The sequence below is a fragment of the Camelus dromedarius genome, chromosome 7 (genome assembly GCF_036321535.1).
Source record: "Camelus dromedarius isolate mCamDro1 chromosome 7, mCamDro1.pat, whole genome shotgun sequence".
NCBI lineage: Eukaryota > Metazoa > Chordata > Mammalia > Artiodactyla > Camelidae > Camelus > Camelus dromedarius.
In genome coordinates, this window is record NC_087442.1 from 46,245,542 (window position 1) to 46,263,073 (window position 17,532).

General features: G+C 36.0%; 1 protein-coding gene across 3 annotated transcripts in view; it reads right to left on the bottom strand.

The window, feature by feature from the left end:
- KLHL7 (kelch like family member 7) overlaps positions 1 to 17,532 on the bottom strand; it is a 57,897-nt gene that overhangs the window by 29,245 nt on the left and 11,120 nt on the right. For 2 of the 3 annotated variants that reach the window (XM_010987180.3, XM_064487509.1), the window contains exons 2-6: positions 9,812 to 9,914; positions 8,828 to 8,921; positions 8,409 to 8,533; positions 5,326 to 5,501; positions 2,801 to 2,975 (exon numbers count right to left, since the gene is read on the bottom strand). In XM_010987180.3, coding sequence (XP_010985482.1) covers positions 2,801 to 2,975; positions 5,326 to 5,501; positions 8,409 to 8,533; positions 8,828 to 8,921; positions 9,812 to 9,914 — 673 coding nt within the window. Of the gene's footprint in view, positions 1 to 2,800; positions 2,976 to 5,325; positions 5,502 to 8,408; positions 8,534 to 8,827; positions 8,922 to 9,811; positions 9,915 to 13,970; positions 14,102 to 17,532 lie in introns of all 3 variants that reach the window. The other variant, XM_031455042.2, reaches the window with a different exon arrangement.

A 17,532-nucleotide genomic window follows, 5' to 3' on the forward strand; every position in this document is an offset into this window, starting at 1 on the left:
TGGTTTAGTTATATTAACATCTGACAAAACAGACAAAGGCAACAATCACTATTAGGGAAAAAGAAGATCACTACAGATAAAAGATTATATCCCTAAAAAAAAAAACAACAGAAATCAACTGAAGAAGTTTTAAAAAGTGATCAATAATGACTAACAAAAGGAAAAAGATAACAATTCACAATAGCAATGACAAAAATACCTTTAAAATTTTTTTAAAGAAATGGAGAAATTATAAAAAGAAAATTACTAATTCTCTAGGGACACATGCCAATTTAAAACAATAAAAATAAACAATAATTATAAGTAAGGCACTTGAATGAATTGGAAGAGAAACTGATTGTGTATAAATATTTAGGAATTTAGTTTCAAATCAGTGGGAAAAGATGAATTATTCAATAATGACATTGGGTCATCTTGTCAGACATTTAGATAAGATCAGGTGTGTTCAGGGTGGTAGACCCTCTTGTCAGACATTTAGAAGGGAAAAAAACTAAGTTCTTATTTTTTCTGTGTAGCGTGAAATTATTTCAGTTAGATATTAAGATTTAGGAGTTAAAGAAAAGAAAGAAAAGAAGAAATCCATAAATGCACAAATGGAAAATTTAGGGGAAAAAAATCATCTTAGAACAGAGAAGAACCTTCCAACCATATCCTTGAAGTCATACATAAAGGAAAAAACTTATTAAGATTTATCAATATAAAAACAATTTGAGATTAGATTTGCCATTTTAAGATCTTTCCCTCCCTCTTTTCTTGAAAGCCACTATAGAAGAAAAAAAAAAAAAAAAACAGAAAAACAAGAAACAAACACAAATTCTGCTTTGATAATACTAGATGATCTATAACCCTAAAACACAGTTAATGAAGACAGCTAGTAGATAGAGAGGATGTTAAATGGCTGTGGAAGGAGACACCAATGAGAAGCAAATTATCCTGCAGAACCCTGGAATGATACCAAGTACCCCAGAAGTGGGGTGGGAATGAAAACAAGAGAACTCTAAAATTCTAAATAAACAACTGAACTGCCAGGCCTCCTTTCCCTACTGCAGTCAGATACCTGCCAGGCCTCCCCGACCATAAGAGATAGAAGAGTTGGTCTTTGGAGATACTGAATTAGAGATGTTCTAGACTCAGGGAATCACACAGAGAAGGAATTCAGACTGAAAACAGGAATTAAGTAAGCCTTCAAATCAAAATGTTCCCTCACCCAGCTCCCAAATGCCTCTACTCAGCTACCTGAGAAAATATCTACAGACACTGGCATCTGGGGGTCCCCACCTTAAAAACTGTCTGCTACAAGGATTATCCTACAGTTTAGTCTAAGAACTGAGAAGACCACTCACATATACAGCCTGATCTATTGGTTTTAATAATAATGCTCTCATAAACAAGATTCACAGATGAAATCAAACATTTTTTAAAAAACTCCCAATAAAAACAAAAACAGAAAAAAAAATGAAGGCAACACAGAAAATGCAGGAAGATAAGAAAACATTAAAGGAACTATAATGCTACTTTAGAATAATATTACAGCCATGAAATAAGAAATTAGAGAATAAAAGCTCACAGAAATAAAAAAATAATTAGCTGAAATAAAAGCGTTCAAAGACAAATTAATGCCATCTCCCAGAAAACAGAACAAAGAGGCAAAGATGGGTCACAAGAGAAACAAAGAAAGATTAGAGACTCCATACCTAAAGAACCACCATATCAATAATAAAGAACTGAGAAATCTGCGGCTGAAAAGATAATGATGAACATAACTTAAAAGAAAAAGGTACATACCAAGGTACGTTATTGTGAACTTTCAAAACATCAGAGATTAAAAGAAAAAAAAGATTTTAAATGCTTACAGGGAGGAATAATAAATAAACTAGCTTCAGATTCCTCAAAAGTTAATACTGGACACTAATAAATAATGGAGCAATGTCTTCAAAATTCTAACTGAAAACGATTTTCAACATAATTCTATACCCAGTTTAACTATTCTTCAACAATTTATGATAAAATAAAGATAAGAGATTGGCAAGTCTCCAAGTATTTACTGATTATATATACTCTTTCTCAGGAACCCTTTTAAGGATACATTCAATCAAGTAGAAATAAGGAAAGGAAAGACCTGGGGCTGAGGAAGACAGTGAATCTAACTCAGGAGAGGAGTGAAAGGACATCCCAGGATGGCAGAGAAGGGAAGCCCCAGGACAAGAACCATGCCTTAGGCCTAAGGAGCAGACAGTCCATATTGGAAAGGCAGAAGGAAGGCTCTATGAACGCTGTTTCCAAGAAATAAAAGCAACAGAATATTCAACTGTACTGACAATTTTACTAAGTGGCATTTTGCAGAGGGTTTCGAACTTAGCCTGCAAGTCAAGAAAAACTAAGTAAATGAGAAAATGTGGCAAAAAATGTTGTGCTCCAGGCACAACAAACAAACGAAACAAAACAAACAAAACTTGTTCTTTAATTAAGAAAATGTGATCACAGCACAGTATTTGGCTAAATTATTTATAAAAGGAAACATAAAAAAGTTATTGTACACATACATGCATGAAAGTTATCGTACAAAGAGACAAAGCATAAGTAATTTTTACCTTCTATCACACACGTCCCTATAAAATAAGGGCTGGGGCTAAGTTCCCTTTAAATAGACAGCTGAGAACCCCAACAGATTAATTATCTGGAAGAGCAAAGTCTTGAGTGTTTCTCCCTGGCTACTGAGTATGATCCATTTTAAAAGGGTTTAAGCCCATGAGAAACTGGCCACATGATCAGGTTATAAATGGATATTAAGACAACTTACTTATCACCATCTTAAGGCATTCAGGATTGTCTTGAATAAGTGGTTCAGCTTGTACTGTTTTACTTAAGAAATTCTTTGATATAAGAGGAAACCTGACTTTAGCAAGGATGTCAACCATAAATGGCTGGCGATTAGGTTCATCATATTTCAACCACCTGACTGCAGCATCATAAACCTAAGGGGAGAAAAACAGCATAGTAAAGTTCTTAGACGGCAGCAACACTTCCAGTTACCCATGTTTACTATCACTTTGAAGGGGGAGAATCTCAGGAAGACACAACGGCTTACTCCCAGTATCTTAGACAGATTTTTGCTTTCATCCCCAAACTTCACAATGGTTTACACAATAGTCTCCTGATTCCTCTAGGTAATATGCTTCTAGAACTAATCACTGTTACATAATGTAATAACAAGGAAGATACTGAATCTTTTTTTAAACGAAATTTAACTTCCTTTTTGAAAGGAGATATGATGCACATCTCTACTAAAAAAAAAAAAAATCTACTGGTCTATGATAGTTTCAATATATGCTCATACGGTACCAGGAAAACAGCTTCATTTCTTAAGAGGCCTTCCATCCCAAGAGATTTCAAGCTTATCTATGATTTTACTTCAACCAAATAGTCCTGAATTGTGAATTGATAGACTAATCTGCTTTCAAGAAACTTGGTGGTATAAAAATTCCATATTTAAAAAATAAATTACAGGCTATTTATATAAGTGCTTTCCAAAATAATACTGTAGCATTCATTTAACTGCACCAAACAAGTTCAAGTTTACAAAAATAATTTGATTTATAAATTATTAGTTTAAACACACTAAAAACAAACCTATTATTTCATATCATACACATCTACTACACACGTATGAGCTAGTTATTTTGGGCTGGTGTTAATAAGGCCTAAGTCTGATCTCCTAAGAGTTAGTTAATTTTTTATGAGAATTGGTCTATTTTTTTAAATAAACTTTTTATTTATTTTATTTTGGAATAGTTTTAGGTTTACAGAAAAGTTGCAAAGATAGTGCCATTTCCATACATACTGCACCCAGCTGTTAAAACATTATGTTAGTATGAAACTCTTAGCATAAGTAGTGAACCAACATTGATACATTATTATTAACTGAGGTCTATACTTAAAAAAAATTATTTAGTTTTTAGCTAATGTCTTTTTCTATTCCACAATCCCATAAAAAAATACGTTACATTTAGTCATTATGTCACCTTAGGCTCTTCTAAACTATGACAGTTTCTCAGACCTTCCTTGTTTTTGATGACTTTGACAGCCTTGAGTTCTGATAAGGTATTCTGTAGACTATCCCTCAGTTTGAGTGTGTCTGATGTTTTTCTTATGATTAAACTGGGGTTATAGTTTTTTGGGAGGAAGACCACAGAGGCGACATGCCATCCTCATTACATTGTATCAGCGGTATATGCTATCAACATGGTATCACTGTTGATACTGAACTGTAGGTAGTACTCATCAGGTTTGTCAGGTTTCTTCAGTCTAAAATTACTTATTCTTCCCTTTCTAAGCTGCATATGAGTCAGTCAATTTTGATTACATGGCTGAGTTTCTTCCTTATGCCTAGTCGGGTCCTCCAGGTCTAACCTGTCAACTTACAAACTAATACATTGGTCTGTGAAGAGACTAGACAAAAGATATGTCTCAGTGCAAACCTTTCATCTCTAGAACAAAAGTAACTCAAAGCATATGATTTTACAGTACTTCTATTAGCTTCCTATTGCTGTTGTAACATATTACAAACATACAGTCTTAAAATACAGAGGATACGGGACTGAAAACAGGGATTAAGTGAATGAGTGAATGTCTGCATATCAAAATGTTACCCCATCCAGCTCCCAAATGCCTGCACCCAGCTTAGCTTACACCTCTGACAGTTTATCTGACAGTTCTGGAGGTCAGAGTCCAAAATGGGTCACACACTGGGTAAAAAGCAATGTGTCAGCAAGACTGCTTGAAGGATCTGGAGGAGAAACCATTTCTTTGCGTTTTCCAACATCTAGAAGCCACCTGCACTTCTTGGTTTATGGCCCCTTCCTCTATCTTCAAAGCCAGCAAGGGCCAGCCAAGTCTACCTCACCTCGCATCATTCTGACACTGACTCTTTTGTGTCCGTCTTCCACACTTAAGGACCCTATGATTACACTGAGCCCACCCAATGTCTCAAGATCCCAAAACACATCTGCCAGGACCCATTTGCCATGTAAGGTAACATATTCACAGGTTCCAGGGATTAGGATGTGGACATATTTGGGGGAGGCACCATTCTGCCTATCCAATCAACTTATCTCTATCAAGTGGCCTATCTCTCAAACAGCCAGCCCTTACAAGCACCCAAGACTTATTTTTCCTACGAAACAGACTTCAGAATACTCTGTTTAGTTTAAAGAATGTATTCTCTCCTAATAGGATTCTTTTCCTTGTCAGTTATCCAAATATAATGCTTAAGAAATCAACAGGGACATTTTCACTAAGAAAACTTTTAGAAGGCAATTTAGTTACCTGATCCTCTGCTCTCACAGTCAGAGTGTCCTGGTTGAGGAGATGTGTAACTCGCTTGACATCAAGTTGTAAAAATTCATCAGTTTTGTAAACCTCAGTAAAATGCTGATGAATAAAGTCATCTGCAGTTGCTTTCAATTCAGGACAGTCTAGACACTCTGCTAGCACACTTATACCTAAACACAGAAAGAAAATAAATGAATAAAGAATCACCTAAAAAAATTTACACTGAAGATGAAACATGGAAAATGAGATAATAAATTTCATGAATCTGGATCCTTTTCTATTCCATTGATTTGTCTGTTCTTACACCAATACTCTGCCATTTATGTGTGGCTGATTTTGATAGTTTGTGGGACAACCCCTTCAATGTTTTTTCAAACTCTTCTTGGCTACTGGTATAACATTTTCTCTTGCAAATAAATTTAAAAGAAGCTTATAACATTCTCCTTTTTAAAAACCCTGACATAATTTCAACTGGGATTGCTGAAGTTTTTGGATTACTTTGGGAACAGATGGCTGTCCTGCAACATGGAGGAGCTCAACACTTAGAAACAAAACACAGATGTCCACTTACGTAGATGTTTTGTGATCTTCAATGAAATTAACAATTTTCTTCATAGAAACCCTACACATTTTCCATTCAGCTGTTTTATTTTTTGTTTGGGAAGGAAGTTCCCCCCAACTAAATGATTATTAATGTTCTGTATCAGGAGTCTGCAAAGTACTGTCCATGGGCCAAATCCAGCCCACACCTAGTTGTAGGATCAGCAGCTAAGAATGTTTTTCATTTTTAAAGGGTTGTGGGAAAAGGCAGGGAGAGGGAGAAAAAGAAGGGGGGGGGGAGGGAAAAGAGAAGAGGAAGGAGAGGGAGAAGAAGAAAGAGGACCAAATGTGACACGTGGCCCACAAAGTCTAAAATAGTTGCTATCTGGCCCTTATGGAAAAAGTTTGCCAACCCCTCTCCTAAATACAATCATTGAAATGGTATATGATATCATATGCTCTTGTGGCAGAGCCTCCCTTCAAAGTAATCAGTTAAGTTTTTCTCAGTTCATTACCTTTGATTTTCCATGTTTCAACTTTGTTGTCTTCAAATAATGAGTGTTGATGCTTTTATATTTATACCACTAAGGTTCTCGTAACTGATGCCTGCTAATGAATCTATCAGAGTAGTTGCCATTTTCTGAATGTACTGACCGATGCCATGGCATGCTACGTGCTCCCTGCTCCCGGTGAGCAGCCTGTGACATCTGCACATTTATACTCCCATCAGGGAGATAATAATTTTCACCAAGAACCAGTATTTGTTTATGAGCTAATTTTGGGGAGCTGAATTTGTTGTAATTATGCAACCTAGTTAAATGTCATGCAGATCAATAAAATATGAATGTGAAAAGAAAATAGCGGCTTCTATAAAAACTAATTTTAAAAGTTTAAGATAGATGTGAAAACAGCTCAAATTAGGCATGATCAAGGCAAGTGATAAAATCTGGGAAAACACTGCAAAATTCTAGAGGGATTCTGTAATCAGACAGTCTTGCTCAATTCATTTTAAGGAAATTAAATATAAAAAATATACATGAGTGCTCTACAATGGAATTTGACACAACATTGTAAAATGACTATAACTCAGTAAAAAATGTTAAAAAATAATAATGTAAAAAATATATATACATGATATATTATTGGTATGATTTAGGTAAGACAGACAATGGATCAGTATTCAAATAATAGACATGGCCTTACAGTCAAAGATTAGTATTTCTATATACTACATTAAGGTAACACCTTTAAACAAGATAATATCTTGTTTAACCACTCACTGCTTTAATGAAATTTTAAATTAGCCTACCAACTGCTATTCTGATAAACTTTTACTGTTAACTTTATTTTTTCTTTTTTAACCCATTAGGAATGGATACTGAAAACACAAAAGTGCCTTCAGCATCTGCTGCTATGATTTAAGTATGTTTTCCTCTATAGCTTGTTAGTATAGTAAAGTCTGTTAGATTTTTTAACACTGAATCATTGTGGCATTTCTGAAGTAAATCCTTACTCCCTGTCCTAAATACACAAAAATTAATTATTGAGGCTATTTTATATTTTGGAAAATGTCGATATAGTATTTAATGGCTTGTTTCTGCACAGGTTAATATGCACCTCCCTAACCTTCTCTTAAAATATATTACTAGAAAATTTTGTGGTGGACCATGTCTTTACGATTAAATGAGGATCCAGCAATCCCACTCCTAGGCATATATCTGGAGAAAACTATAATTTGATAAGACAGATGTACCCCAATGTTCATAGCAGCACTATTTATAATAGCCAAGACATGGAAGCAATAAGTGTCCACCAACAAATAAATGGATAAAGAAGATGTAGTCATTGTAAATTGACTAAACTTCAATTAAATACAAGAATTTTTAAAAATGATACGGTACATATATACAATGGAATATTACTCAGCCATAAAAAGAATGAAATAATGCCATTTGTAGCAACATGAATGGACCTAGAGATTATCATACTAAGTGAAGTAAGTCAGACAGAGAAAGACAAATATTATATGCTATCACTTACATGTGGAATCTAAAAAAAAATTAAAACTTTATTTACAAACCAGAAAAAGACTCACAGACACAGAAAGCAAACTATGGTTACCAAAGGGGGAAGGGGGGGGTGCAGGATAAATTAGCAGTTTGGGATTAACAGATACACACTATTATATATAAAATAGGTAAACAACAAGGACTTACTGTACAGCACAGGGTACTATATTAAACTACCTGTAATAAGCTATAATGGAAAAGAATCTGAAAATAAGTCTACAAATGTATGTATATATATATAACTGAATCACTTTGCTGTACACCTGAAACTAACATTGTAAATCAACTACACTTCAATAAAAAATAAGATTAAAAAGTAAAAAAAGTATCATTAAAATTTTTCAATCACACACACAAAAAGATTAAATGAGGGTACTTATAACCGTGCTTTTTTTTTTCTTTATTAAAACATGCATTAAAGGTTTTTTGTTTTGTTTTGTTTTGTTAAATAGCAATCTGATTTCTTACCAAGGCAATTTGAAGCATCAACTTGTTCTTTCAAAAAATCCACACACATTTTCTTCACAGGTTCAATCTGGTACTGGTTTGCTGCATCTAACAAAGACTGAACATTGTTGCTATTCACAGAAATTCTGTAAATAAGTTAAAGTGAATATTAATTTCCTACAATGTTTTTAATTATTTAAATAATGCTACGGTAGGATGCACCCTACTAGCCCCTGAAATTAAACAAAAAATTAAACTCTTCAGTCCTTGAATTAATATGGCATAGAAACCCCACCCCACCCTCACCCGCCACCACCCTTGCAGTTTCTCATTCTGAAGAATCTGGAGCACACCGATTTGTTATGTAAGCACACCAACGCTTTGCCACGGCAGATCTCAATCTTACTGCTCCACAACAGAAATGATCCTCCTTAACTCACCTGGCAGTATAAGCGAATTCTACAAGTTGTTCAATAATGTCAGGTTCAGCATCTTTGAGTTCTACTTCAAAGGACTTTGATTCAAGCATGTTGGCTGATAGGAAGAGAAGTAAGATAAATGGCATGAGTTTAACTGAGGAACCAGATCTTCCTAGGCTGTGTTAAATGTTGGAGAAATAAAACAGGACAGAGGCCTCTCTGAAAGAAAATACCCCAGAAAGCCCAGCATTCCTATAACAAATGCAAATTAATTCTCCATAATTAAGATGTGCCTAAAATCAAAATAATCTAATAAACTAGTGAATTAGTGGACTTCTTAAAAAAAAAAAAAGTCCAAGTGAACAGAGACACAAAACTAGATTTAGTATTTCCCCAACTCCTAAAGTAATTTAGTAATATTAAGTTGCTATGAGCAAAATGCCTCTGGTGTAGCTGGAACAAACGTACAAGAACAATGACCATTATATACATAGTCAGCTTTAGCTAGCAAAGCTCTCTCTCATCCTTCCCCTAGACCCTGGTAGGCAGCCGGAGCACTAAAGAGATCACCTGGGATATGTACGCTGTATAACCCGACCAAGCTCATATACGGTATTAAGTAGAGGAACCAGGACTTGGACCCAGTTCTCAACTTCAAATCTAGGGTTCTTTCTAGTATATGTTATATTTCATTTTTCATTTTTATTTAGTTTAACTTGCTAGATAAAATGCCGTAAGGTTTATCTTCTCCTTTGCCTTTCCACTCGAGGTTAAGGGGAAAACCATGGGTATTCAAGTGGAGGCTATACCTCCACTGATAAAGACGTCTGGTCTCTAGAACTAACAAAAGAACAGTTTTCCTTTGATTAATTATCAATCACCATGATCACTTTTCAACCTCTTCACTGTAGCCTTGAGTGCTTTTAAAACTAGGAAAGATGGCATATTTTCAATCAGACCTCACCTAATTCTCAGAAAAAATACGATTTATCTTAAGATACTTACTTGTGAACATTAGGTTAAAAAAATGACTGGCTGCAGCAAGGACAACACGATGAGCAGGTATTTTTCTTTCCTGGACCATAAGGATCACATCACACAATGTCTTCTAATCAAGAGAGAAATAAATAAAATTAAAAGAGGCTCATTGGGCCTGGCTTAACAAATATATAAAACAGGTGCTTGCCATTTTGTCTCTATTTTCTATTTAAATCCAGTCTTTCCCCAGCATAGAATTTGTTTATAATAAAGACTTATTTAGGAAGGACTTACAGAGTTGCTGTCATGAGTTTGCTGTATCAAATTTTGGCACTGAGCTTCCCAATAGTCAAGGGGAAAAAAAAAGACCTTTATAATCAGAAAAGAAATGGTCTACTAATCTTTTAAGGAAGCCAAATTCCTTTTCTGACACAAATCCCAAGATGTCTCATAGTGAGACTTTATGGGGACATTAAATGACATAAAGACAATGTCCTTGATGGTTTTTCAAACAACTGTCCTTGATAAAATGCACAGTACATGTGGCATTTCCCAAGAAAGTTGCCTTCATAGATCTAAGGATACAGAAATAACTCAGAATGTACAGAGCAGATGAACCAAATGTTCACTCAGCACTCTTTCCTTAAATAACACTTCTCTAAAATGCACTTCTGATAGGATCTGGATAGCAGCCACTTTTAAATTGTGTCTTCTGAGCAAGGCCAAAATGTGTCACTCTAGGTTGCTGAAAGAAGGCAGATATAGATTAAATACTTAAAATCTTGGGAAAATGTAATATTTCAAAAAGTTTAAGGTTTACTGGAACCCTTAAAGATGAATTTCAAGGAAAAAGAAATGTCCTTTTTAGCAAATAAAATTTCAATTTCTTAATGAAGTTAAAGATATAATGTACAGGTTAGGCTCAGAGAAAATTATGTAAAGTACTCTCCCAAGCACTGGGAATATGAGGCAAATAATATTTTCAGAGTAAAAAAATCTATCACTCACAAATCTACATAATGACTCAGCAGCTCAGAGGATATGGCATTTTGCAAATTTTAGACATTTTACTGAAACTGATGGAGTTTCTAGTTGATAAATCACTGCTATTTCCTACCCTATTACTCCATGAATAAAAATCCAGATAAGATGGTAATGCTTAGAATGAGAAAAGAAATGGTCCTCAATTAGTGGGCTAAGAGATGAACAAAATTTCACTTTTACAGCTTATTCGAAAATTTTTTATAAAGTCTATATTGTTTATAAATTACATGCAGATTATAGTTAAAGCTAACTGGTATTCCAATAGTGTCTTGAAACTTTAAATTTTTATTCCCTTTTATTTGGGGAGGGGGTACAGAATAGGGATGGCTCTCAGGTGATTTTGCCACACCAAAAAAATATCACGTAGCAAAACCAAGCCAGCTACATGGTTATTACCCAAAATAAGTTGATCAAGTTGCTTACAAGAAAGAGAAAAAGAAAGGCAGAGGGAGGGAAGGAAGGAAGGAAAAAAGGAGAGAGGGAAAGAAAAAGAATACTGACAGTATAGCAAGCAAATGAGACAGGGAGGGATCTATGGTCGCTGATGGGATGTTCCAGAAAATGTAAAACGAAACTGAAATGTAGCAAAAAACCTTTTCAGGGCATACTCAGCAATAGGAAATATTAGTCTAGTGAATTTACAGGCACTGAAGGAAGTTAGAGAAATCAAAGACATCTCTGAATAACAATAGTCTTAGTCTAAGATTAATCTCTAGCTGGATATTAGTGTTGTGGAGGCGGGGTGGTGGGAGGAGGTGAAATGGGAGCAATCTTTTGTATCTAATTAGCGCATTTATTTCTCTGTACTAAAATAGATTAATGGGTCCTATTCAAGAAATGAGACTGATCTAAAGGGAGAGGTCTCTCCTAACAATCCCCTAGGGAAGAGGTGTATCCAGAGACAGGAAATGGGAAGAGACAGAGACTCAGGTAAATTGGGCACTATGAGAAGTAACCAGTCCCTAGGTGAACTGAAGAGAAACTTAAAACAAAAACTACCTTTTGAACAAAACATGTTCACCAGATTAAACAAACCAAAAAAATCTTGCAATTTCTGTTATGTCCTCCCATATTTGTTATATCTTTGTACTTATTTTCAACTTTTCAATATTTAGTCTCTTATAAGCAGCATAGATTTCTGTGTAAATTAGTCTGAATTTCTCACCATCTAAGATTATTTTTAGTAGGGTTTAGTTGAATCTCTCCCATTTGTTACTGATAACTTATGTTTCATCTTACATGTGCCATCTTTTTAAGTGCTATTTATTATGCTTCCTTGCTGTCTTCATTTTTTTTTTTTAATTGTCAGCTACTATTTTGGTCACATTTTCTTTGCACTTTTTTCTTCCTGTAGGGACTTACTTATAGATCTGTCAAGTATTTGCAAACTGAATCCAGCAGGGTAGAATTGTCCTAGGAATGCAAGGAGGGTTCAAGAACAATAATTCTATTAATGTAATTCATCATATTGACAGGTTAAAAGAGAAACTTCTCATGTAGAAAAACTTCAATATATGGTAAAAGGGTATTTGATAAAATTAAAAATTCATTTCCTGAGATTCTTTAATAAAGAAAGTGATATGTCCGTTGAATGAAGGTCATTTATCAGAAGCCAACAGCAAACACATTTAATAGTGAAACAGGAGAGGCATTCTCATTCAAGTTTGAAACAAACTTGTTTGTCACTACTATTATTCAACATTGTTCTGGAATTTTTAAACAAATCAGTAAGAAAACAAAGATAAATCAACTTAACACTTGCAGAACTGATATGAAAAGTCAGTAAGACAGCTAGACAAATCAGATAAATATGAAAAAGCAATTAGCTAAACAATATGTAATAAACCATTACAAAACACAAATAAGAAGAAAATCCCAGTCATAGCAGCAACAAAATAAATGTTGAGAAATAAACCAAAGAAATGTGAGTAAGCTACATTAATGGGAATATGGTATACGATAAAGACACTACCTCAAATATGTATAAGAAGGTGGAGCACAAATGATATTTAAGGCAGTGAAACTATTTTGTATGATACTCTCTAACAGTGGATACACGTCTCTATACATTTGTCAAAACCCATAGAATGTACAACATAAAGAGTGAACCCTAGTGTAAACTATGGTAATAATAATGTAACAATAGTGGCTCATCCATTGTAACAAATGTACCGCTTAGGGAAAATGTTAATAACGGGGGAAAACTGTATGGGGGGAGTTAAGGGGGTAAATGAAAACTCTACACTTTCTGTTCAATTTTTCTGTAAAACTAAAACTGCTCAAAAAAATTTAATTTTAAGTGTGGTGAGATGATAACTGAAAAAAATGGTATTGGGATAACTGTTACCAATTTATGGGAAAAAACAGATTTCTCTCTCAAAGTAGTCTCTCTTCCTCTGGGTAAGGAAAGGACTGGAAAGGAAGTTTCAGTTCTTTCCTCTATTCATCACTTGGGGAAGAATGATTTTAGGATGGGCAAGAGTGTGGCAGAGGTCACTGACCACACAGACCTGGGCCTCCTGGCTCTGTCTTCTTCTATCAGTCTGGCCCCAAAGTGGAACATAATTCATTGGGACAGGCTTGCTCCTATTATGGCAGGACAGGACTATTCCTATTCCTCAGCTGCTCTGCCTCAGTTGGGGTGGATGAGTCCTTAGTTAAAAGGAGAAAGAAGAGGAAGCCAATTTTATGCTCAGGTTAAAGCCATGTTCTCCCATTTGTCAGCACCTTTAATTAACCTGTCTCCTTTGTCTACTTCTCAAATATTTAGAACAAGAAGTGGAAGAGGGCCCCTCAAATCTGTATTCATAGACACTCATAGAATTCAAACATAGGGAAACTAAACAGTGCTGCTTTAGTGCTTGCAATTATTAGGGACTTTTCTGGGAAGAGCCCTTAGGTTTGAAACACTCACCTCAGAACAGACAAGCATTTTAGGCAAGTGTTGGTGGAATGACTTTTTTGCTCTATGTATTTGCTAGACAAGCCTGCAAAAGGCAGCTAGGTTCCTGTAAGCTCCACAGCATTGTATCAGGTTCTAGCTTTCAACAACATGTGCTGGTATAAGTAGAAGGCATGCAAGCAGCTGTCCCAAATTCTATTCTTCATTATATCCCAAGGAGAGCACTGAGGAATGACTAACCTTTGGATTTATGTAGCTTGTCAACAAGGTTCTGCAATCAGTCCCTCCCAGCGTGATTTCAAGTTGACCCTGGGTTAAATTCCCAGGGCAGACTGCAGATTCAACTATAGTTGGGTGGTGGATTTAAATCACTGAAAAAATAAAGGGAAATGGAGCCCTTATTATATAGGAGTAAATCACCTTCTTGGATTGAGATACTAGAAAAGTCTCAATGCCACAATAAACCCAAAGGCTAAGAGAAAAAATTTAAAGGCCTCTTTAGAAATCCTGTTTGTTCAGAAAAGCAAGAAAAACAGCACTGAACTTAAACACATGTATGATATCACAATAAGGCAAGTGGGAAAGTGAAAGAAAAGCAAAGGAAGACATTTAGATTAATAAAGGAAAAAGGGAAACATATGACAAGTTAGGCCAAACAACTTTGAAAGGGAAAGGAGATAAACTTTGATATAATTGCTCTTTAAGGGATATTAGGGGGGGAAAGGTGTTATTCTTGTTATTTATTAAAGGAAGGTGATATGGATCAAGGAGATATAATGAAGGAAGAGAAGAAAGAATTCAGAAGCAGGCTAAAACGTTTCTCTCAGAAAGAAGCTCTATCTAGGAAGCTACCTATTAAAGCTAAAGGTAAGAAATCAAACACATAATTAAAGGATTGCCCTCAAAGACTGAAATAGTTATAATAGGTGATCACAGTAAGTTCAAATAGATTTGAAAGGGAAAAGGAAGATCAGCAATAGAGTATTTCGTGCATTATTAAGTAATCTGCAAGGTGACCTGGCGGGAAGGCAGGAACGGTACATGCTCAGAGGGACATATCTGGGAAGTTAGTGGAGATAAGACTCTAAGGGAGAGTACTAGGTCACATTAAGGGAAGCCAAGTAACTCATAGTCCAGGCCTACGTTAGACACTGGGTTCCCCATAATTGGAATTACCTCAGGGTGAAAAGGGTTGGCAGTAACTGAATCAATCCTGAACACACAGACTTCTTATCTTCCACTATGGCAAGGTCTATGGTCTTTGAAAGGCACCAGTAGAAGGACGTTAGCCAAACAAACATCTGGGCCCAAAATGAAAAGGAAGTGGAAGAGAGGCGTCTGATCTAAGCAATTTGAGCTCTACAGGATAGGAGAGTATTCAACTTAAACAAGTTAACAACTCAATTGGGGCTGCCTGATAGGAACAAAGGCACACAAAGACACAGCCCATTTTTGACACAAAAAGGGTAACAGGAAGTATCTGCCACCACCAAGGCCTGGAAAACAAATAATGAAGAAAGGCAAGGTTTTGAGGAGGACACTAAAGGACGACAGGCCTTAGAGGAATCTGTTAAAGATCACTATTCAGCTGAGACAAATGGAAAGGGAAAAAAGAAAAGGATCCTTCACAAGGCAGAATGAATATATATAAGGAATTTCACAGCAGGATAGGCTTGTAATGAGGACACACAGGTGCAGAACAACCAGGAGGATCACAGCTGTAGAGAATGCAAGGCCACAAACTGTGCTCTGCACAACTGCCTATTACATATGTGGATCATGCTTCTTCCAAAAGGGAGGGAAGACTGTCACTAGACAAAACAATCGTTTCGGCACTGGGTAGCCAGGATCACAAGGTTCAAAAAAGAAATGAAAGTTGAGGTATTAAAAAAAGGAGAAAATAAGAAAATTAAGCTTTAAATATGCAAGATGAACAACAGGGGGAAAAGGGAACCTCTAGGAGACCCAGAGCAGAGAAATCTCTCTGACAAATTTCTAACATTTTGCTCAAGAAAAAAGTGTGTCCTCTCCCAATGAAGTATTATGCGTAGATGAAATTCCTTCCCTATAGGGTAAACACAATGCCCCATTAGCCTCTTGATAAGTGATTCCTCCCAGCCAAGTTTAGTCTTAGAGTCTATCAGTTACAGGCAGCTGACACAGACTGGCAACCTGTCAAAAACAAAAGCCAAAGTTTTCTTTGAAAATCCTGTTCACCCAGAAGCCCAAGTTTCTGTTCTGCTTTTGGTGGGAAGCAATAATGTGGGTTAGGACTGCATAATAATGTGTCAACATTTGTACTATTTACTGTAGAGACAGGAGATATGCTTGTATCTTTTCAGATTCGTGGGGTGAGAGTGGGGGTGATGCTGTGCTAATCTTAAAAGTCTTAGAGACCCTTCAACATACTAAAAACATGTGACACCAACTACCTTGAAACTGGAGAAATTTAGCTCTGGAGGTACCAAATTAACTTCATCTATTCCAGTGAAAGACAGCCTACACTGCAGCTGCTGAAGAAGTTGCCCTGATTCGGCCCAAACACTAAGGCGAATGCAGCAGAGCAAGAAACCAGAGACAGCAGACTTCTGCATTTCAATTGCTTTACTTTTAATTTACAGGGAGATAACAGATGTGAAAATTTAACAAGAGGGTTCATAACTGACAAATTTGGGGGATTTTCTGTTGCTAGATGGAGTGCTTCAAATTGTCGTTCAGTTCACTGCATACAGCCTACAGAGCTATGAATGACATCTTGGCTGAGAAAAATTTGAGATGAGAAATGGAAGTGAACTTCCAGTCTAGAGTTAACTTAATAGATATCTACCCATTTCAAAGCTTTCTGGAGTAAAAACTTAAATAACCTCCTAAACTGGTCTTCAGAGGACACACAAAAGAACAGTTATTGATAGAGGATGCTTCATCCAGCATTTTAGATAGAACAAAGCACTCCCTGTGCCAGTAAGAAAACAGAAAACCCAAGACAAAGCAAACCTGGGAATACGAACTCACAGTACTTTGCCCAGCTAACCTCTGTTAGGAGTTGGGGTGGGGATTTGGTGCCCGAAATTTACCATTCAGCCCTCTGAGATTCTTAACTCAGGGAGTTTATATAGAGATCAATAGTCAAGTGAGACATAATAAGACACCCTATTGACAAGTGGGCAAGTACTTAGTAACCCCGCATATGCACTGCTTCTCTAGGAAAATAAGATTGGAAGATGAGGCTTTGCTTGAGAAGCCCACGTAGGCCTTTCTACTCACCCTTGCATCCCCAATAACATCTAAATTCTGGAATTTGCATATTCATATGTCTTGCAAGGAAAAAAAAAAAAGATGGCTGGGTCCAAGTCCAGCATATAGAGTCCACTGTAAGACACACATTACCTGTCCTGCTTAGCAGATAGAGGACCTTAAGCAGAAATACGTGATTCTCAACAGAGTAATCTCACCATTAATAAAACAGCAATGTCTAACTTAATTTTTTTAAGCAACTGCTCTGTCATTTGGCAAAATTAGGAAGAGAGAGATAAGTTCAAGATACCTCATGCCTTTACTTTGAGTGAAGAGAAGGTCACAAATGCTCTCTTCTAATTCTCTTAGCCCCTTTGCGCTGTTTCCAACACCACACATAGAAAGACAGACAATTTAATCTCTTTTCAAGGAAAAGCCTTAGATCAGTCGTTTTCAAACTTTTTCCTTTAAGCAGCAGAATCCATTTTCAAATAATCTGATTTCATTTTATTTATAGACAGAATGGTTTTTCTGTAGCCAGAACTAGTCTGGCAACCAAGGCATGGAA